The 23,014-nt window shown below is 49.7% G+C and overlaps 1 protein-coding gene across 2 annotated transcripts; it reads right to left on the bottom strand.

The window, feature by feature from the left end:
• Positions 1 to 83: 83 nt before the first annotated feature.
• Positions 84 to 22,780, bottom strand: GGT7 (gamma-glutamyltransferase 7). 2 transcript variants are annotated; one of them, XM_055425581.2, is made up of 15 exons: positions 22,607 to 22,780; positions 17,185 to 17,420; positions 16,662 to 16,813; positions 14,914 to 15,031; positions 13,979 to 14,046; positions 13,691 to 13,764; positions 12,948 to 13,144; positions 11,002 to 11,089; positions 9,366 to 9,493; positions 9,103 to 9,191; positions 8,247 to 8,396; positions 8,011 to 8,128; positions 7,118 to 7,255; positions 5,084 to 5,183; positions 84 to 734 (listed from the first exon to the last, which is right to left on the bottom strand). In XM_055425581.2, exons 1-15 carry the CDS (start codon positions 22,773 to 22,775, stop codon positions 571 to 573), a joined length of 1,989 nt encoding a protein of 662 aa, XP_055281556.1. In that variant the 5' UTR covers positions 22,776 to 22,780; the 3' UTR covers positions 84 to 570. The 2 variants fall into 2 exon arrangements, with proteins under 2 accessions (XP_055281556.1, XP_088700490.1); XM_088844364.1 differs by having other exon boundaries at positions 5,091 to 5,183.
• Positions 22,781 to 23,014: the final 234 nt, after the last annotated feature.

Here is a 23,014-nt window from a genome sequence, read left to right as displayed (position 1 = left end):
AAGCAATATTCTTTCTTTAATTCTCTTTTGCAAATGGAAGCCCCTGAGCTGGTCCCCACCCCCACCCTACCCCACACCCTGGGGCCCCCCAGATGTAAGGCCCCCACCTCAACCTGATGGGAGGAGGAGAAGAGCCCTCCCCCACTTGCTTCCCTAGGATGGTCCATTAAAAAAAATCCTAGTCATTTAAGAAATGAGGCTGGGGACAGGAGAAAGGAGCTGGAAGACAAGGCCAGGTCAGGCCCAACTGGCATTGTTGGGGTGGTGAGGACTCTTGAAAAAGGTTTGCAAGCACATCCCTAAGCTCAGGGCCTGCATGGCTGAGGGAAAGAGACAGACAGACAGTCTGACTCCTCAAGGTCCTGTGGACACTGACACCACCACTGCCACCACCACAGGCCTCCAGATGGAGAATTTTCCTGTTACTCTGGGATAGGGTTTGCTAAGCATCCCCTCTGGCCCCTGATCTGGGGCATCCCTGGGGTCCCTCTGAGACCAAACCTGGGAGAAGGAGGGACTCTAGGAACATGCAAAGGCAGGGAGCAGAGACTCCCGCCCCACCCCGCTGCTCTACAGGATGGTAGCTCCGGCTGCATCTGGGCTCCGAGGGTCCTTCACACCGATGATGAAGTTATTGGTTCTCCGGCTGCCATGGACCCAGGATAAGACATCTACCTTCTCCACGTGGTGACCCCTGGCTTCCAGGAACTCAATCTCTTCCTCTGTGAACTCACCTGAAAACCATTCCCCAACATACACACATTCAGAGAGTTTAGAGCAGGAGTCCCCAACCTCCGGGCCATGGACTGTCACCTCCTTGTCAGATCAGCAGTGGCATTAGATTAGAAATAAAGTGAAAGTGAAAGTCGCTCAGTCGTGTCCAACTCTTTGCAATCCCATGAACTATACAGTCCATGGAATTCTTTGGGCCAGAATACTGGATTGGTAGCCTTTCCCTTCTCCAGGGGATCTTCCCAACCCAGGGACTGAACCCAGGTCTCCTGCATTGCAGGTGAATTCTTTACCAGCTGAGCCACAAGGGAAGCCCAAGTGTACAGGAGTGGGTAGCCTTTCCCTTCTCCAGGAGAACTTCCCAACCCAGGAATCGCACCGGGCTCTCCTGCATTGCAGGCAGACTCTTTACCAACTGAGTTCTCAGGGAAGCTTTAGAAATAAAGTGCACAGTAAATGTAATATGCTCGAATCATCCTCAAATCATCTCCCAGCCACTCTAGTCCATGGGAAAACTGTCTTCTACGAAACTGATCCCTGGTGCCAAAAAGGTTGGGGACCACTGGTTTAGAGCACTGGCTCTAACGAGCTGTGTGACCTTGGGCAAATTGTGTTACCTCTCTGAGCCTCAGTTTCCTCATGTACAAAATGGGTATTATCTGAGAACTTATCACATAAAGTTGTAACAGGGACTAAAGCAGATAATACACACAAAGCACAAAACTCAGAGCCTTGAATATAGTAATGATCAATAATGTGTGGTCATTCTTAATATTGGAAAGAGGGCTTGGTTTTGGGGGTCTCATTCCATCTGCCTAGGCCAAGCTGCCATCATTACTTGCCAGCATTACCAAACAGTCCACTAACTGGTCTTTGTACTTCCAGTCCTGCTTCCCTACAGCCTATTCACATAGCAGCCATTAGTCAGACAGACCATGTCACTTTCCCTGCTCAAAATCTTCCAACAATTTTGATGATTCTTAGAATGAAAACCAAAATCCTCACCTAAGTCTCTAAGGCCCGACATTATCAGGAAACTCATATCTCTTTAAACTCCTCTTCTCCCTTCCTTTTACTATCTTCCTTGATTAACTCTGCTCTAGCCTCCTTAAGTCGGAGAAGGCAATGGCAAGCCACTCCAGTACTCTTGCCTAGAAAATCCCATGGATGGAGGAGTCTGGTAGGCTGCAGTCTGTGGGGTCGCTAAGGGTCGGACACGACTGAGCAACTTCACTTTAATTTTTCACTTTCACTTTTCACTTTCACACATTGGAGAAGGAAATGGCAACCCACTCCAGTGTTCTTACCTGGAGAATCCCAGGGAAGGGGGAGCTTGGTGAGCTTCTATGGGGTCATACAGAGTCGGACACGACTAAAGTGACTTAGCAGCAGCCTCCTTAAGTAAATAAGTGTTAGTCACTCAATTGTGTCTGACTCTTTGCAACCCCAAGGACTGTAGCCTGCTAAGCTCATCGGTCCATGGAATTCTCTAGGCAAGAATACTGGACTGGGTAGATATTCCCTTCTCCAGGGGATCTTCCTAACCCGGAGATTAAACCTGGGTCCCCAGCATTTCAGGTAGATTCTTTACTGTCTGAGCTACCAGGAAAGCTGGCCTCCTTGCCATTCCTCAAGTAAATCAAACATGCTCCTACTTCAGGGCCTTTGTATCTGCTATTCTCTCTGTCTACAATGCTCTCCTACTAAATAATCACAGAACTGGCTCTCATACTTCATTCCAGTTTTCAAGAACTTTCCTGACCACTCTCTAAAACAGCAGCCCCTGTCATCTTTACCTTGCTTTATTTTCTTTCAAAGTACTTACTGCCACCTGCATCTTGTTTATGTATTTACTGTGTCTCCCTTCACTAGAAAACAAGTTTTTTGAAGGCAAGAATGCCGTCTTGCTCACTATTGATCCCCATTGCCTAGGATAGAGTGAGGACACAGTAAATGTTTAAAATTTAATGGATAAATGAACAAATCAATCTCACTCTCCTACATAAGTTCAGGTCTTCATCATCTCTTACATGGACCATTATCCCAGCCACTTTCTTTGTGTTTCTCTGACTTAAGTTCTCCTCCTTTCAATACACCTTCCCTACATAAAACAAATCAAGTCATATTCGCCCCCTGTTCAACTAGATAAAGTCCATACTTCTTAACATGAACCTTCATGGTATGCCATGTATCTTCACCTCCCACTGCTCAACAAAAATCTGATCTTCTTATTTCCCAAATGGGGTGATTTGGGGGTACTTCTTGAGATAAAGACACACATTAAATAACATTACATCACCAAGTTGGAAACATATTCCCTTTGGGGTTCAGTTTTAGTCCTTTCAATAATAGAAAGGACTACATCCCAGTCTAGTATCTAACATTTCTAATCTTTTTCTTTGAGACAGAGCAGACCTCAGAACCATCTGTGAGCAAAAACATCTAAAACCTAAAAAATTTGATTATTTTTATAGCTGTTTACCATCTGTTTGTGGCAAATGATGCCATTTTTCCATTTGTGGTTGTAAGATTTACTTTTAAAATACACTTAGGTGAAAAGGGAAGTCCATTTGTAGACACACATTATGTAAATAATGCTTTAAATGGTGTGCAAATGTGGCAAAAGTCATGAAGGTACTGGATAAATTCTGAAGTTTGGGAAACCATGTCTCTAGTTCAGCTGGCCTCTTGCCGACTCTCTGAACCATTTTTTTCTGTCTTTGCCCAAGGTGTACACCCTCCCCATGGTCCAAAGTGTTCTTTACCTCCACATGCCAAATTTAGGCTCATACATCAAGGCTCAGCTAGTTGTTACATTTTCCATAAAGCCTTCCAGAGTCCTCAAGTGGGTGAATTTTCCCTTCACCAAGCCTCTACTCTCCATATCCTTAGAGTTGTGTGTCCTTCCAGGGAGGGATGAGATAAGCACCCCTCACCCCCACAGTAACTTAGTAACCAGCTAGTAACTCTATCTGGTCTCAATAGAGACCAGAAGATAGTAATTGAGCAATATTCATTTTCAAGGAATTGACCTCATTACCCATCAGCTGGGATCCAAGGGACACTGGCCAACTACAGGGTGTAACTACTCAGTCCAGGAGATATCAAGAGCCATGGAGTAAAAAAAACTACCTTTGGCATGTATCTGATATTGGTTCTGCCATTTATTGGTTTGCTGCTGCTGCTGCTAAGTCACTTTAGTCGTGTCCGACTCTGTGTGACCCCATAGACGGAAGCCCACTAGGCTCCCCTGTCCCTGGGATTCTCCAGGCAAGAACACTGGAGTGGGTTGCCATTTCCTTCTCCAATGTGTGAAAGTGAAAAGTGAAAGTGAAGTCGCTCAGTCGTGTCCGACCCTTAGCGACCCCATGGACTGCAGCCTACCAGGCTCCTCCATCCATGGGATTCTCCAGGCAAGAGTACTGGAGTGGCTTGCCATTGCCTTCTCCGATTTATTGGTTTACCTTTGACTAATTAATAACCTCTGTGAGCATCAGTTTTTTAATCTGTAAAATGCAGAGACTGAACAAGTAAGGACCATGACTCATTCAGTTCTGTATCCCTTTTGGACTAGCATAATACATTGTTCTAATAAAAACTTCTCAAAGGTACACATACTTCCCCAGTTATGAAATTAAGCGGGGTCCAAAATTAAGCCCCCATCCTTCTTAGAGGAAAGTCTGTCTCCTCACCATAATCTGTAAAGTCTTTGATCTGGCCCCTGCCTGCTTCTCTGATCTAATCTCACCCTCATTCACCCTGGTTTCCTTTCTACTCCTAAACCACCAGGTCCATTCCTGCAGTGAGTTCTTTGCATTTGTTCCCTTGGCCTACATTCCTGCCACAGTTCTTCTCCTGGTAGCCTCTTTCCCACTCTTCAGATATAAATGTCACCAAAGAGAAAGCTTCCCCAATCATGGAGTCCATCATATATATCATCCTGCTTTAATGCTCTGCGGAGAATTTATTTCACTTTTTCATGTTTCTTTATTTTCCTGTAAGCCTATAAATGCAGTGTCCTCAGCACCCAGGATAATACCTGGCACACAGTAGGTATTCAGTACAACTGTTGAATGAACAGCTTGAAAAATGAACAACTATATCTTATTTTACAAATGAGAAAACTAAAGCTCAGAATAGAGACCTGCATTTTGCAAGGCCACAGACAGGAAACGGCAGAATAGATTTCAATTCCCAGACCTTTTACTGTTCTGATATGAGTTGGTCGAAAGAAACCTGACTTTCACTGGCAGGGAGCTGGTGCTGGTCGGGGAAGGGGTGCCCTTTGGAGGAGCCCCTTTCTCCACCCCGCCCTGTGACCACCCCATGGGGACCTTCGCTCTTCACTCACTGTCCACCTGCAGGAGGTTGGTCTGAAGGTCCGGGTGCAGGCGACCACGGGCCAGGCTGTCACTCAGGTTCCGGTTCAAGGTCAGGACGTTCAGCAGTACCTGCAGGCAGCCAAGGGGCAGAAGTCAGGGCTGTCCCAGAGGTGTAGGTTCAGGCCTCCACAGCCCTCGCCCCTGGTCCAGACTCCATAGTATTTGAAACATTTACACCAGGGGTGTCATCTGAGTTTCTGAACAGCCCCAGAAGACAGGCAGGCCTGTGACAACTGTCTCCATTTCACAGAGGGGAAACCAAGGGCCAGAGAAGAAAACGGATTTATTCCAGAGTTTGGAAAGAACTAGGAAAGAGGCACCACTAGCACCCAGTCTCCTCTAATACAAGCTGCGGCTCTCCTCCCTTCTTCTTGGCCAGAAGAGGGTACACTATGCAGATACTTACAGCTTTGGGGTTGGAAGTGTGAGTAGGCTCTGCAATCAAATTGCCTGCCCATCCTTTTATTTTTTTTAATTTAGACTGGAGGATGAATGCTTTACAATGTTGTGTTAGTTTCTGCTGAACAACAACGTGAGTCAGCTGTAAGTATATGTATATCCTGTCCCTCTTGAGCCTCCTTCTCCCCATCCCATCCCTCTAGGTCATCACAGAGCACCAAGCTGAGCCCTCCCAGTTCTTTACACAGAGTAGTGTGTATATACACATATATATATGCCAGTGCTACTCTTAATTCATCCCACCTTCTTCCCCTACTTGCCTGCCCATTCTTACTAAACTGAACTTAACTTCTCTGGGTCTCAATTTCCTCATCTATGGAGCAGAAATAAGGATTCCTCCCAAAGTTGGGAAGGTTATAAGGTTAACACATATAACACTGCCTGTCCTTGCTAAAATCTCCATGAATGTTAGCTATTGGTTATTATCTCCATTTTACAGATGAGGAGACTGAGATTCAGAGAGGTTAAGTGAATTCCCCAACACCACACAGTTGGAAATTGGCAGCACTTAGGCTGGGGCCCAGAGGGGTCTGATTCCAAAGCCCAGGTTTGTTAACTCATCATCTACCAAAGTACAGGTCTGGCACATAAAACAGATGCTCAAGACCTTCATGGAACTGTAGTGAGATGTCTTAGAAGGGAGCAGGCCCTCCCTTTCAAAGTCAGACCCTGAAGAGGGCTGCTTGTTATTCGGATATTGACTAGAGGCACAATGGGACTTGACACTGACAGAACCCAGGCAGCCCAGATGCTCTCTGACCTCTCAATTCTACTGACCCTGTGATTTCCCCGAAACTTGGGATGACATGGAGCTTCAGGGCTCCATTTTTACTAAGAATGACGGAGTTCATGTCCCCAGCACTCAGGAGGGGACTGCCACAAGGCAGCCGCACCCCATGTTTGCTGCATGAGTTAAGAGATGAGGACAGGGACTTCCCTGGTGGTCCAGTGGTTGAGAATCCATCTGCCAATGCAAAGGGAACTGGTTCAATCCCTGGTCAAGGAGATTCTGCATGCAACTAAGGCAGTGGGCCACAGCTACTGAGCACATGCTCTGCAGCTGAAGAGCTGCAACTACTGAAGCCAATGCCTTGAGCCCATGCTCCGCAGCAAGGGAGGCCACCGCAGTGAGAGGCTCACACGCCACTGGGAAGAGTGGACCCTGCTTGCTGCAACTAAGGAAATCCTGCACACAGCAGCAAGGACCCAGCACAGCCAAAAATAAACGTGCTTAGTTGCTTCAATTGTGTCTAACTCTTTGCAACCCCATAGATTGTAGCCTGCCAGGCCCTTCTGCCCATGGGATTCTTGCGGCAAGAATACTGAAGTGAATAGCCATTCCCTCCTCTAGGGGATCTTCTCGACCCAAGAATTGAACCCGCATCTCCTGCATTGCAGGCGGATTCTTTACTGCTGAGCCACTGGGGAAGCTCCACAAAATAAATAAACAAGAGATGAGGACAAGTCAGAGACACAAGGGGCATCCACAACCTGGGTCACAGATTGATTCCTGGCCATGAAAGGCCTACCTGGGGGAACCTCACCTGGGTCAGGCCACTGAGGCCCCGGGCAGCTCCATTGGCCCCCAGGGCGAGGTAGGTCCCACAGAGTCCTTCTGCTGGCCGGACCACAGTGGGCAGCAGGAAAGACAGTGGCCGCTTCCCTGGCTGCACTGAGTTCTCCTGTTGTCAGAGATCACAGGGGAATAAGAGGTGGAAAGGCTTACTCCACCACTCTTCCAACATCTCTCCCTCTCCTGAACCTTCCACAGCCCCAGTTTTCATGGGAACACCCATTCCCAGGCCACAGTTTGCTATCTGTGAAATGGGCAGGGTCCTTGGATAATTGAGGTAGATAATGGATCCCCTGAACTATGGGGCTGCTAAGGGGCTACCATGGGTGGCAAGAGAGGGATCAAGCCCAGAAAGAGGACCGTGAGAAGGAACAGATTCATCCCCACCCTGGGCATCTCTATATCTGTCTTTATCCTGTTGGGACCCAGCCCGCAGGATGCTAAGAACACTGTTCTCACAACAGACAATAATTCATATCTCTTTTCTCTTTGGGTCCCTCTTCAGCGCCCCTTCAGTGCTCAGCATCACACAGTCATAGACTGCTAATTCTGCAAAGTACCCAAAGCATCCCAAGGTGGCCAGTATCCTCACTGTACAGTAGGTGAAGAATCTGAGGCCCAGAGAGGGGACAAGATTTTCCCCGGGTCACACAGTGAGACGGTGGCAGAATGGGATGAGGTTTCTTGGGATCCATCAAGCTCTAAGCCCTGGACTTGGGCTGGGGAGGAAGTGGATAGGTTGTTTAGCCATTTTTCTTGATAATATAATTTCCTAGAAGAAGTGGGGAGGGAGGGGCAGTCATGCCACTGCACCTTCTACCTAGATCTCAGGGTCCCCAGGGGAGAAGGGAAGCGAGGTCCTACCAGGCTGGGTGCAGGGTGGTTAGCAGTCCTGTTGGGCCAAGAGAAGTCCAGCATCTGGCTGTTGAGCAGGATCCCCGAGGGGGTGATGAGGCCGCTGCCAAAGGGTCGGTTCAGGGAGCTGGGGACCAAGGTCAGGGCCAGGTGAGCCCTGAGCCTGCTCTTACTCCTACCCAACCCCCACCTCCTTCCTGGTCCCAATGATCCTTTGTGCCAGGTTCTGATCTGAGCTGACATACCTGACCATGGCCACAATGAAGTCGTCAGGGCCCATGATCAACACCTGGGCAGCTGTTGGAGCCCCGTTGAGCTCATAGATGGGCAGGAGTGGGACAGGGGCTGTCTGGGAGTCATTGATCTGGCCCCGGAAGTAGGCAGCTTCCACTTTGCTGAAAAGATAAGAAGTAGGAGGTGAACACACACTGGGCGCTCTTTACCCCAACCTACCACACTTTGTAGAGTCTCTTTGTGCAATTATTTGATTAATACCTGCTTTCCCCAGCCCCTGCCCCACTACTGAACTGTTAGGTCTATGAGAACAGAAATTCACTTATTCCTGGCATATTGCAAATAAACAGGAAATAGTTATTGAATTGAATGAGTTTATTTAGATGTTATTCAGGCTTTTCTGGAAAAAAGAAGAAAAGCTCCTTCTTCCCAGGTGGCACTGGTGGTAAAGAACCTGCCTGCCAATGCAAGAGACGTATGAGATGCGGGTTCAATCCCTGGGTCGGAAAGATCCCCTGGAGGAGGTCATGGTAACCCATTTCAGTATTCTTGCCTGGAGAATCCCATGGATAGAGGAGCCTGGCAGGCTACAGTCCATGGGGTTACAAAGAGTCAGACATGACTGAGCGACTTTCATTCACTGGGATCAAAAAAATTTGAGAGCTGTATGAAGTAGACCACCTTGTTGTACAGATGGGGAAACTGAGGCACACAGCGAGGCAACTAGTGTGACACTGTGAGCTGGGGTTGAGCTGACATTTACTTGGGACTGCGGGCCTTACTGCTCCACCAGCTGCTTCACCTGATTCTGTCCCCACACCTGCCACCACCTCTGTCGTCCTCAGGGTCCTGCTCCTGGGGACCCACCTGAGCATGTCATCCATGCTTTCAGTGATGGTAGAATCGTAGATGGGATCACCCAGTCTGCTGGCCAGAGCTAATGCAATCTTCAGGGTCTGTAAACAGAGCAGGGGTGTGAAGAGGCTGCCAAGCCCCTCCCAGCACCCGCACCAGGATCTTCCTGTGTGAGGAAACTTGGAGGTGATTTAGTTAGGCCTTATGGCAGCACGCCCCTCCCCCCCCAACTCTTGTGTCTCCAGGCCCAGGTGGAGCGAAGGGGTCAGCCTTACCTCTGCCACCCAGTGAAGAGCCTGCTCCCGGGATACCAGGCTGGTGAGATTGAAGCCCTCGAGGATGTTGAGAGCACTGATGAGGGCAGGGCCTGTGTGTGGGGGTCGGGGACTGAGAACCAGGTGGCCTGAAAGGACAGGAAATGACCGATGGCAGGGGAGGGGTCAAGGCATCTCCACATCCCACCATCACACAGACTTGAGACCACTGCATTGAACCTCCTCATCAGATAGGGAAAGCACATTGAGAGGCAAAGGGGCGCACCCAAGTTCACATGGTGAGTCAAGGGCCGGGCCAGAACATTTGTCTTTTGTTTCCTCTTCCTTAAGAGGAAACTAAGGCTCAGAAAAACAGTGAATTGCCCAGAGTCACACTGCAGTCCATTGGCAGAACAGAGACAGGTATTCAGATGTCCAGACTTCTGGTCTACCATGTCTCCTTTCAGCTCCTCCCTCAGGGCCCCTGCTGGTCCCACTCTTGAAACTTCTTGGAAACACTCTTCCAATTTGAGGTCTCTGTTATTAGATGTTTGGATATCAAAGGAATAATAATACCTGACAAATAACACTAATTAACTCATTTAATCCTCAAAATGGGTACTGTTATCATCCCCATTCTACAGGTGAGGAAACTGTAAAATGAGGCAGCTGGTCCAAAGTTATAAGAGGTAAGGAGAGCCCAGAGTACTCAAGGTACTGGCATCTCCAAGAGAACCTAGTCTGGGGAGGGCAAATGGAAATCAAATATGACACATTCAGGGCCCACTCTGTTTAGGGCAACTTCCAACATCATCTCATCAACTCTTCATGGTATCCTGAGAGGCAGGTGCTATTATTATCTCCCTTTTAAGGAAAGAAACAAGGTTCAAAGTGGGAAGTGGCTTCTTTAAGGTGAATGGCACAGCTGGTACCCAAAACCAGGTCTTCTGGCTCCAAGGCTACGCTCACCCATTGCTCAATATTCCACCCCCTCTGGCAGAGGAATCAGGCCTAAGAGATTGAGGCCTGGAAACCTGAACACAGAAGCAGCCTTTGCTGGAGCTTGAGGTGATCTGGGCCTCCTGAGGAGAGAAGGCCTGAGGGCCTTCTGAGGAACCCAGGAGCCCACCACTTTGGGTTCAACAAACATGGAGTTCACCCATGTCATAAACTTGACTTTTTGGGTTCCTCAATGGTTTTGAGTTTGGTAGGTTCAGTTCCTTTCCTCCCCAGGGCCTCAAGGAGGAGGTGGGCCTCTGACTGTCTTGAAGAGTCTGTTCTAACATGAAGTCTAAGATGGACACTAGTCTTAAGGACTTGTCTTAGGAAGTCCAGGCAGTGAGAGAGGGGCTGGGGAGGGGGCTGAGACAACACAGACTCCAAATCAAGAAAACCTACGGCCAGAACCCCAAACCCCAGGCTTCAGCCTTTGACCAGACCTCCCTCTCCATATCCTAAATATTTGGGGTAACTGACCCCACGACTACTTCAGAAGGTAGGCTGGCTCTGGCCTGCTTCAACGGTTGGCTGCTTAGGCAGCTCATTGCCTCAGTTTCTCTCTTGTGAAATGGGGAGAAGCCACTAGGCCAAAAGGATGTGGCCATGAACTGGGAGGCTTCTCCTCAATGGGGACCCTGGGAGCTGGGGGAGAGGTCACCTCTGTACACGCCACAGACAGGCTTCTCCAAGAGGGCACTGTAGTTGCTGAAGTCCTCTTCAGTTATGACGCCCCCTGCATGCTGAGCCTGGAGAGGAGAGAATGACCCCCCACCACCGTGAATCACACACCACACTGGGAGTATGCAGTTTAGCTTAAGGTATATGTTTGGATCACACACAGATCAAATGTTTACAATTTTTGTGCCTTCTGCAATTCCCATCATGAGCTTTAGGGAACCCCATCAGCTGTGGGTACGCAAGGAAAAAGGAAAGGGAAAAAGCACTAATGATAAGCACCCAGTATGTGCCAGGTGTTGTGCTAGATACGATCTATGAATGACCTCCTTAGCCTGGCATCCAACGCCCTTTGTGACCTGGCCCCTGCCTACCTCTCCTACTTCATGTCCTGCTGCTTCCCAATGAGCTCTGTACAGCAACCAGAGTGACCTGCAGGTGCTGGACTCGTGACTTTATGTCTTTGCACATACTGCCCCCTGCCTATGTAGAAGAAAGATTTTCCACTTACGGCAGCACTTGCCTAGGAGACATCAAAACTGAATTCTGCATTTCACTACAATCAACTAAAGTCACTCCAAAATCATGAACTATGGATGACCCTGGTAGGAACAGCCCCTTCCTGGACCTAACTGAGCACTCCATTGACCAATGATCCAATCTTGTACAAACCTATGGGCTCATTCTATCCAACATGCTATTTTTTAATCCTAAATTACTATAACCACTAGGAATCCCCTCCTTTTTTTTTTTTTTTTTAGTACTTTTTTAGAACTTGAAACCTCTGGCTTCTAAACTACCCTTCAGTGATCTACACATTGAATTTCTTGGCTTCGTCTGATAAGTTAATAAACTCAACTGTGGGAAAGTTCTGGTGGTCTTTTGTTAGAATTTTGTTCATTCCTTTCTCCACCACGAGGAGAAGATATGCAACCCAGGTCTGGCTAATCAGGGCATTTCTTTTCCATGCCACTGTGATTGGTTTGGGAATAGGCCCATGATAGGCCAATGAGACCTAGACTTGAGGCTTTGCTAGAACTACTGGAGTGAGAAGGCTTTCTCTGGGATGGCTTGCTGGAAGGATGGGTGGTGAAGAGCAGGTGTGGAAAGGATCTGACTTCAAATAGAGGAAAATAGAGTTTTGAGATGGAAAAAGAGAGAGACTGACCAAGTATGTATGAAGCCCCTGGACCCAGGAGATCTAAAGCCAGTACTCTGCTGGGCTTTCCAGGGAAATCCATTTGAGATGGGTGTCTATCACCACATCCATAACACCAGTGCCCAGCACAGAGCAGGTGCTCCATGAATGTAGAATGAATGATGGGCCTGTTTAATTCCCACTCCCAATGCACAAATGAGAGAATCACTCAGTTGGTCCGTGAATCCTTATCTCGAACATAATTTTCCATTGGTGGTTTTGAACTATCAACAATAGTTCAGAATCCATTACTGCCTCAGACTAAGACTCTTTGGAGTAGGTTGATAAGCCCTTGTGTCCATCTTCCCTAATCCTGAGAGTCACCAGTGACGGCTGTGTCTCTCCCTAGAAAACCCAGGGAGCAGGATGGGACTGTGGGCTCAGGGAAGCTGAGGCTGATCCTGTGTCTCCACTAAGCCTGGGAGGGCCAGGACAGCTCACTGTACAGGTTGGTCCCAACACTGGGGAGCTCAAAGATACCCCTATCAATCAAGACAAAATATTCTCATCACCCTAGGAGGTTCTTCGTGCCTCATCCCAGTCAACTCCTCCAATCCCCAAACCACTGATCTGATTCTGAGGTTAGTTGTGTCTATTCTAGAATTTCAAGTGCATGGAATCCCCAGTAAACACATGTAGAAAGAAAGCGGGAAGCAAGGGGGAAGAGGACTTCCCCAAAGTAGGGTCCTCCGAGGCGGGGTGGAGGTTGGGGACGTGCTACAGGCACTTACCTCAGCCACCATCTCCAGTGTGAGGTTGCCACCTGCGTAGAAGGCGGCGGGGCCGTAGGTGCCAAGCACCTCCAGCACGGCTGCCAGGTCAGGCCGTCGCAGCAAAGATCCAGGTAGTGGTGGGTGGCCCATCGGCAGGAATGTCTCACGGAAGCGGTCAGACGCATTGGGTGGCGGCTGTTCAGCCAGGGCTTGGGCTGCAGGCAGGGACGCGCGGCTAGGCTGGGGGTGTAGGGACTATACCCGCAACAGGTAGGGTGGATGAGGGCTGAGAGGTCGGCTCTAAGATCTCAGGCCCCTCCAGGAGCCTGAGGAGGTGGGTTGTATATGAACCCCTCCCAGATCCCCTGATTTGAGACTCTCTCAGAGATGTTGCCCAGTGGTAAGGAATCTGCCTGTCAATGCAGGACAGGCAAGAGGCACGGGTTGGATCCCTGGGTCAGGAAGATCCCCTGGAGAAGGGAATGGCAACCCACTCCAGTATTCTTGCCTGGAGAATCCCATGGACAGAGGACACTGGTGGGCTACAGTCCATGGGGCTGCAAAGAGTCCGACACAACTGAAGCAACTGAACACACACACACACACACACACACAGTGAAGGTACCAGTGGTGTGGGTAGGGGGGTCTGAGAAGCCAATCGGAAGAGAGGCACTTCCTGGCTTCGGACCCAAATCACAGAGGTTTCCTCTCCCCTCTCCATCAACCTCATGCCTTTCCCTCCACCCCCAGGCCCCACTGACCTAGATCATGGGTCACGTTGAAGCCATCTTGGGCCACAGCTGCTGCAAAGGCCAGGACTTGGGACCATGGCAGCCTGGGGGAGCCGGAGAGCAGGGGGTGGAGGAGGTCCTGGGGGAAGGAAGAGGGGTCCTGGGGGGAGGGGGGGTTCCTGGGAAGGAGAGTCCTGGCCACCGAAGGGGATATTAGGAGGGGGAAGTTGGGAAGGGAAGAATCCTGGAAGGTAGGAGAAGGCCACCCAAGGAGGAGTGCAGGCAGGGGTCCCTGGTCCCCAGGGGGAGAATCCTTACCTGCCATAGAGCTGGTGAGCTTCGTGTAGCCCCTTCACCATTCCGGGAACCCCCACCAAGAGCCCGGGCTGGGCAAGGCGGGCAGGTGAGGGAGAGAGGAGACCAGGTCACTGGAAGGGGGGGTGCTGGGCTGAACTCCGCAGAGCCCCAAGCCAGGGATGGGGGCTGGCACAGGGGAGAGACACAGGCCAAGTATCCCAGAGGAGGGACAAGCTGTCCCCAGCATGCATTCCTCCCATCTCCCTGATTTCCTATCAGTAAATGCAGAAAGGCCTCCTTTCTCTATTATAACCAAGAGATTTATAAATTAAGCAAACCCTTTTAAGGGCCGAGACAACAACTGAGATGGAAACCTGTCTATATTGGATTATACCTACTCTGGTCTTTTAGAACAGTGGACAAGGGACCTTCCTTTAACCTTTCCATTATCACACCACCATTACTCTGAACTATGACAATTCAGGGGTGTGTTGGGCTTTTGCTACTGCACTAAATATCTATTTCTCCGAGTTATTCTATTTCCTCCTTTGCACACAGTAGACAGTGGGTTTGCTTCCAGCAGTTCCTCTATAATCTTCCAATATGTCAGGGACTGGGAAAATCTCTGACAACAGCCTCAGAATGAGATGTGTGAGTGATAATGCAGCTATTCTGTGACATCTCAGACTACCCAGTGGCCTTTCTTCTTCCTTCTTATGTGCCAGGTAGGCAAGGTCGCCAGAGAAGTCAGGTGTTATTGTACTTCCTGTTATCAATCACTCAGATTTTTTTGTGCATTATTTTATTTGGGGGGGCTGCCTATCTCCCTCATGGCCTGAGATCATCCTACTTAACTCTTTTCTTTGTCTCCATAGTAAATATCCAGCAAAGTAATGCTGGGGTTAGCAGAAGGGCAGTAAAGGGAGACACCTCCCCCTTCTCACCAGGGTCCCCACCTTGGTCTCCCAGGATCTCTGCAGGGCCTCTTCCCTGAGAGCCCCAGGTGCAGACTCCCGGAAATCAATTAGGTGGCTCTTATTTCGTCGGATGTCATGTACCAGCATCACTCCTCCACTAGGATAGACACAGAAGAGAGAGGGTGATGATAAGATGCCACTCCTCTGAACCATTAACCTGCCATTCCTCAACCTCCCCCATGGTGATGGCTGTAGTCTGTTTGTCAACTAGAGTCAGGGGTCTGAGCTCCCTCTCCAACAGGGGTTCAGAGCCTGAGCTACCTGACCAAGATGGGGAGTGAAATCAAGGGATTTGGGAACCCAGAATCCATGGCCTCTTCCAGCCTGTTACTGGATACTTTAATCCCTGATTAGGAAAAACCCAGAGACTGGGAGAGCAGGACATTCTACTCCCCCTCCCCCATTTCCCCCCTCCTCTACCAAGCTGGACCCCTGCCAGCTTCCTGCACCTGCCTCTGTGGTATGGCCTTGCTCCCTCTCCCAGGACTGAATTATGTAAGCACAGACTGTACACAAAAGTTAGGGCCTGGAGGGCTGGTCTTACAGGAGCCAAGATATGGACTTGGTCAGCCTGTCCCTTGTCTATGGTTTGTTTCCATCTGAGATGGGGGTTACATCTGAGATAACTGCTTTGCAGCCGACTTATGTAATAGAGAAAGCAGGACAGATAAACAAAAGGGAGTGGTAGGAACTATGGCCAAGTGGACAGTACAAGCCCCATCATGGGAAGCAGCTTCTATTCAGCTCCAGATAATTGCAGCCACATGAGAATGAAGGCTCAGTGTTATCAGGTCTCCTGACTGTCCAAGAAATATTAGAGATCTAGATTTTTATGAAAATTCTCAATTTTTTAATATTAGCAAACAAATTTTTAAAAGTTTAAGGGTGCAAACCAAACCAGGCTGTGTGCTGGGTGTGGCCTGTGGGTGGCCAGTTTATCATCTCTGTTTTAGGAGGTTTGGGTGGGAGGAGACAGGGACGACAGAGAATGAGATGGCTGGATGGCATCATCGACTCGATGGACATGAGTTTGAGTGAACTCTGGGAGTTGGTGATGGACAGGGAGGCCTGGTGTGCTGTGATTCATGAGGTCGCGAAGAGTCGGACACGACTGAGCTACTGAACTGAACTGAACTGACCCTGTGGTAGGAGCTTCCCAGGTGGTGCTAGTGGTAAAGAACCCACCTGCCAATGCAGGAGATTAAGAGACGTGGGTTCCATCCCTGGGTCAGGAAGATCACTGGAGGAGGGCATAGCAACCTACTCCAGTATTCTTGTCTGGAGAATCCCTATGGACAGAGGAGCCTGGAGGGCTATAGTCCATTGGGTCGCAAAGAGTGGAACTGAAGCGAATGAGCATGCATGAACCCACAGAGGGGGAGAGTGTATTTTTGGAGGTTAGAGGACTCATTGCTTTCATCAGACTCACAGGGATTTAAGGATTTGTAAATCCTAAAAGTTTAAGGATCACAGTCTTAATTAATGACAACATACTCCCAGATGTATACCTCAGTTTATAGTTTTATGAAGTCATTTTCCCAGTTAAAGAAAAACACCTCCTCTGACTCCATGAAAAGACAAGGGGGTAAGATTTGTTGTAGAAAGAGCAAACGTAAGGAACTGGGGCCATCTCCCCTCTGCTCAAACTAGACCTCCCACATGATGATAGACCAAGAGACAGAAGTAGCCCTGGGGCACCCCATCCCTCACAGCTGGGAGCTTCTTACCCGCCCAGACCGGAACTGTGCGGAGCCACGATCCCCAAACACAGCGCCGCTGCGACAGCCGCGTCCACGGAGGATCCCTGTTTACTGAGCACCTCGATACCCAGCGATGTGCAGCGGGCGGCATCAGTCACCACAGCGCCCTGGTGAAAGATCTGGAAGGGACAAGGAACTAGGTGGGACAGTAGGAGCCCCCTACCTCCCTAAGGCACCACCACTAACCCCAGGACCTCCAACAGAGGTTGGGGATGGGAGACCTCCCTTTTATCCCCAAGACTTTTGCCTACGAGTGTGCCCCCGACCCGATCCGTTCCATCCCCTTCTGTGAGCTCTGTCCCCCTCACCCCCGGGAGCCCCTCCCTTGAGACCTTCCTCCCCCCAAGTCACCGCCCTCTCCCCTTTCTATCTGCTGACCCCCTTCCATCGCGCAAGCCCGCCCTCGGTTCCCACGGTCTCCTCCAGTGCTTCCTCACCCCTCCTCCCCTGGTTCTCTCCGCTCCCTCTCCGCTCCCCCCCCACCCCTCACCTGGGGGTCCCCGAAGTAGATCTGCATGATAAGCGCCACAGTGACCCCGGTGGCAAAGGTGAGACAGGCCGTGACGATCACCGTGAGCCCATCCTGGCGGCAGGAGCACTCGGACGCCGCCGCGGAGAACGGATCTTTGCGCGTCTCTCGCAACGGCGACCCGTCCTGGCTGCCCATCTCCGACGACGAGGAAGGCAGCCGCTGCAGCCGCGCCGACTTCAGGAAGGAGTCCGGGTCTGCGGGCGGCGGGCCGGGGGTCTGTCTGGGCTCCTCTCACCTGGCCCTACCCGCTCTCTAGGCGGGGCTGTTCTGCGTCCCCCTCCCCTTTCTCCGCCCGGGTCAAACAGACGCCACCAGACAGCACTGCCCCTCTTTCAACGTCTCTCCGAGGCACCCCAGGGAGGGCGGAGTGGGGGTGGGGAGTGGTCCCAGCTTGAAAAAAACTGGGACCCCCCCCCAACTGGGCAGCAGGATGGATGGATTCCTTCCCGTCCCTAGACCAAATTGCCTGGGACCCAGGACCCAGCGCTGAGAACACTTCCTGGAGAGGCGGGGGTTGGGCTCTCCCTGGAAACCAGATCCTGCCCTAGCTGGGGCCCAGCCTTCTAGGCCACGAGGCAGCTCCATAAACCTAGTGGACAGGCCCTGGCTTCCAACCTTGTTTCCCTGATCCATCCGTCCATCCATTAGTTCAACAAATATGGTGGGTCTGCTGTTTGTCCGGTCCCATGCTAGATGCTAGGGGAAAGGAGCAGACAGTTTCTGCCCTTATGGGTTTTGAAAGCCAGTGGAAAGAAGATAATAAACAAGTAAACAAAGAAGTATATTATTACGAGTTGTGGCAGGTACTCTGAAGAAAAAGAAGGATGACAAGGTCCTACTGTATAGCACAGAGAACTATATTCAATATTCGGTGATAAACCATGATGGAAAAGAATATGTGTGTGTGTGTGTTTGCAGGCTTCCCAGGTGGCACAGTGGTAAAAAATCCACCTGCAAGGCAGGAGATGCAAGAGATGCGGGTTCAGTCCTTCTAGGTCCGGAAGATCTCCTGGAGGAGGAAATGGCAACCCACTCCAGTATTCTTGCCTGGAAAATCCCAAGGACAGAGGAGCCTTACGGGCTACAGTCCATGGAATCACAGAGAGTCGGACACAACTTGGCGACTAAACAACAACAACTCAGTTGATTATGTTTGCTTCCAACCCTCAGCACCAGACTCTGTAAATAAAACTGGAATTCACTCAACAAACGTGTTAAATTCCCACTGTGGATCCAGAACTCTCCCTGTCTCCTAGAGGTTTCAAATGAAGAAAAGGGTTTTGAACTTATATTTATTGATGCTAACTATACTAGGAACTTTATATACATTCCCTCCACTCCCATAACTTCTGAGAGCCCACTTTCTCCATTATACAGAAAAGTAAACTGGGGCTGAAGAAGGTGATACTGCCTGCTTAGAGCAAAAAATAAACCGATAGCAGAATCAAGAGTCTCCATAACTTGAAAACGTCTTTTCCATTGCTCCACATGGCATCAGGAGCCAGTTCTATCCTCAAAAATGAACCTGATACACTAATTCAAGCTCATATTTCCAGGCAGTTGTCCTTAAATCTGTTTTTCCAATCAGATATGAGGAGCCAGAAGATAAAGGTGCTATGGCCCCATCACAATTAGATATATTCAAGTCTTCTTATTCTACCAATCATTTATTATGAAGATATAAATATATATAACATATGAATATATACTATAAACACATATATTCATATATAATATAAACATATAATATAATGTATATTACACATGAATGTATAATATAAATATATAAGTGAATATCATTTTTCATTTATTCATTAAAAATATTTACTGGGTACCAACTGTGTTAAGTGGTGCAGAGAAAATACCATCGATTTTACTGATGTGTAAGGACAATAGCAAGACACTGGGAAAAGGCTAGTTTGGGACCAGAAGAAACAAGTCTTTCAGAAGAAGAAAAATGAGTTTAACTTTAAGCTATTCTGAATTTGTGGGACAACAGCAGGAGTTATCTGAAAGGCAGTTGGCTTAATAGGCATCTAATTTTTACTTGCTTAGACACCATTCCTCATTCAATTTTCTTTCAGAGAACACCAATTCCCCTCTCTCATTCCTCATTCCCTCCTCCTGACCAGAGTGAGTATATAACCTAGGTCTAGCCAATCAGAACAGGGACTTCAGTACAGTGATTGGTTCAGATGCATGTGACCAGCAACCGCACCAGTGATACTCAGACTCTGGGGTTGTTGTTGTTTGGTTGCTTGCTAGAATACTGGGAAAGACAAAGACTTTCTTTCTGTCTAGGTTGCTAAGATGGTAAGATGTAAACCTGTTACTGCTGGGGGCATCTTACCCCCACAAGATGAGAGGCTTTCTGAAGATGAAGCCCACAAAAATGAAGGCAAAGCAAAAGATGGAGAAAAGCCAATTCTTTTTCAAGTACTTCATTGCAGCTATGCCTGAAGCCCTATATCCTGAACTTTTCAGTTATGCTACCCAGTAACATTCTCAGTTTTAGCTGGGTTTATGAGAGACGAGGGGCCCAGGTGGCGCTGGTGGTAAAGAACCCGCCTGCCAATGCAGAAGGTGTAACAGACGCAATCCCCAGGTTGGGAAGATCTTCTGGAGGAAGGAATGGCAACTCACTCCAGTATTCTTGCCTGGAGAATCCCATGGACAGAGGAGCCTGGCAAGTTACAGTTCATAGGGTCAAAAAGAATTGGACATGACTGAAGTGACTTAGCACAGCACAGCACATAAGAAACGAACCCTAAAATGGTTTATTTGCTAGAACTCAGGAGAGAGAGCTTAGCAGGAGACTGGGATCATACCTGGCTCGCTTATTCCCTTGAGGGGAGAATCGTTAAAGATTTTTGAAATAGGGGGTGACATGATCAGAAATGGGGGGTGGTGGATGGATTGAGTTGGGAGGGGTGGGGAACAGGGAATGAGGCAGGAAGAATAGCTAGAAGCCTATGGGTAATACAGATCAAAAAGGATGGCAGCTTAGTCTACAGTGGTGATGCCAGGGATGGTGAGATGGAATTTGGACGATACTTAGGAGGGGGACAGAAAGCATCTGATCACCATCTAGAAATGAGAGGAAGGGAGAGAACCATGGGTGGCTCCAGGGCTTCTACCTTGGGACAGGACGAATGGCAGTGTCCCTAACTGAGAGTGACATTGGGGGAAGAACAGGTGTATGGGGAAGAGATGATGAGAACAGCACAGAACATGCTGAAGGTAAAGGACTTGCAGGACATCTAGAGGCAGATGTCTGGGAAAGAGAAGAACACACAGGCCTGGAACTCAGAAAAGAGTAAAGAAAGTTCTCCCCAATCTTGGAGAGGTCACCATCTAGTTCCGTTACCCACAGAGCCTACTGCGGGGTGCCTGACACTTGGTTCTGGGAAACAGCAGACTAGAGACTAGCTGGGCACAACCAAAGTCCTGCATAAGAGGATAGGGCAGTGCCACCCAGTGGAACCAGCAGACTGAGAATATAGGAGGACATGTTAGCCAATAGGGTGGTCCCGCCGATTTAAAGGAGCCTTGGGGCTTGGAAAATAGCGACGGGAACTACACAGGTAGGATGGCAAGATCCTTAGAACCTTAGCACACAACTTGGCCTAAAGAGCAGGCTCCCAGAAACTCCAGTGACCACGGTCTTTGCAGGACTTTTGTACAGTTGTGGGCAGAACCTGTATTAACTCCTTAAGGAATTCACTGAGGTTTGAGAACTCCCTCCCCTGCCATTCTTTCATCTTGAGACCTTCTCTTCCCATTCATTTATTTCTTCAACAATTTTTGCTGAGAGATTAGCACTGTGCTGGATGGTGCATAAAGGATGGTGAACAATACAGCCATGATTCCATCCTCATAGGGCTTGTAATCAAAAGTCACCCAAATAAACAATCACCAGTTTTGACAAATGCTAAGACATTCATAGGAAAGAAGGATAAAACATATTAGGGGTTTCCAATCTCTGGACTGGGAGACAGGCATTCCCAGTTTTGAGCTGGAAGAAAAAACTAAGGCCCAGGTCAGGGTATGTGTGCCCACAGACACACAGTGAGTCGGGGCAGTATTGGGACCAGAAGTGGTATTCTTGACTCCTGTATAAAGAACCTGGTTTCAGTCCTGGTATCCACCAGGACATTTCCTCCCATTTCTCTCCCGCTTCCTCCTGATTCCAGGCTACTCCCTTTAAAAAAAGTTTTAATCTGCAGCTTTGACATGTGATGGCCATAAGCCTCCCAATGGTCCCCTCAAATCCCCTCCATGTAGGCTACAATTGAGTCAGGTTGACAGGGGCTGCTAGTCAGAGCCAGGTGACTGGAGAGTTGTGGACGGGGGAAGAATTGGTGGTTGTCAGCCTACAGAAGGGCCAGGCTAGAGAGGGCTGGGCCAGAGAAGCAGAATCTGCCAGGCTGGTAAGGGACAGGGCTCAAGTGCAGGCACTGAGAGGAAGAGAGAGTGAAGCAGAAGGATGCTCTAACGCCAGGAAGTGACGTTGAGGGAATGAGGGATGGTGGGGGGTGGAGAATGAAAAATGGAGCGGAGGACAGAGCTGAGCCACATGGACAGGAGAGAGAGCATTAGGGAAAAACTGCTCAGAGAGCTTTCAGCTCCAGGTCTCCCCCAGGTCCTGTCTCCTCCCTCCCTATTCCCACCTCTTGCAGTTCCTGTAGAGCACTGAAGATAACACAGTAAAATTCTGAAGCCTGCTTGCTAGGGGCAGGGTACCTTACTAACATTCTGGCCTGATCCACTGCTCTGGGTGAGGTATCCACAGGGCAGTGAAGGTGCTCTGGTCCCCAAGGACTTTGAGAGGTCATGTGGTCCATCCCCCTGTCTCCCAATACTCATCATTCACAGACAACTGAGAGTTATATTCTCGTTACCCCTCCCTGGACATAAAGAGATTCTCAGCTTCTTCTCATGGTCTTTCCTTCCCACAGTCCCTGGCTGTGGGGAAGTTCTTCTCAAGACCCAGCCTCTATCCATCCTGCTGCAGTCTCTGACTTGATTTCTCCTATCCTGATCTCAGTGACTAGAGAAAATCCTCTGCTGGGTGATCACAACTGTTCCTTAGGAAGTCCCCTCCGACATTCCTTTCTTATTAGTTGGTTCTTCCCAAGGGGTAACCCCAACCCCTCCTACTGCAGTCCCAGGCATTCTTCTCCCTTGTCGCATCCTAAGCCTCCAAGGCAGAGATGCATCCCCAACCCCACCAGAAAATTAACAGAGACAAGGGAGGAGAAGGGCGAGGTCCAGGAGGAAGGGAATGAATTAGGGAGACAGAGCTGGAGGTGATGCTCCGCGCAGATGAAGGAGGACCACAGACGTCCCAGGGGGCAGGGATGGGGCAAGCGGGCCTCACCGGTATCCGGGTCTCCCAGGAAGGCATCCTCGTCCTTGCGGCCCCTCAGAGGGACCGCGGGCGCCGGCTCATCCTCCGGCAGCCTCGGGAAGCTGGTGATGCTCATGTAGTCCACCGGCGAGTAGGCGCCCAGGGCGCTCTCCTGACTGGCCTGGTTCTCCGCCGCCATCCTCGCCCGCGCCCCCCAGCAGCGCAGCGCCTGCCGGAAGTGCTGCGGCGGGGGCCGGGCGGGGGTGGGGATGGGGGGCCGGGAGGGAGGAGGGCGGGGCCGAGCTCCCGCACGGCCGGGAGGGGGCGCCTCAAACCCTGACCCAGGTGTCGGGATCTGACGTGCCCCTCCTGCTCAGCGTTATCGGCCTGCACCGGGCGCGCAGGTCGGCCTGAGCGTGTGGATGCAGAGCCTGGAGG

The sequence above is a fragment of the Moschus berezovskii genome, chromosome 15 (assembly GCF_049115385.1).
Source record: "Moschus berezovskii isolate FMDL1 chromosome 15, NW_MosBer_1.0, whole genome shotgun sequence".
Taxonomy (NCBI): Eukaryota; Metazoa; Chordata; class Mammalia; order Artiodactyla; family Moschidae; genus Moschus; species Moschus berezovskii.
The sequence above is the reverse complement of the archived record's forward strand: the minus strand, read 5'-3'. Positions and strand labels throughout refer to the sequence as shown.

Bases quoted from the DNA above. Each gene is read 5' to 3' on its own strand.
- GGT7 (XM_055425581.2), bottom strand. From the start codon at position 22,775: ATGGCGGCGGAGAACCAGGCCAGTCAGGAGAGCGCCCTGGGCGCCTAC. The intron at 9,494-11,001 runs GTGACCTCTCCC...CTGTCCTTTCAG, and splicing joins TGTCTGTGGCGTGTACAGAG to GCCACCTGGTTCTCAGTCCC. The intron at 8,397-9,102 runs GTGGGTCCCCAG...TTATCTTTTCAG, and splicing joins AGCATGGATGACATGCTCAG to CAAAGTGGAAGCTGCCTACT.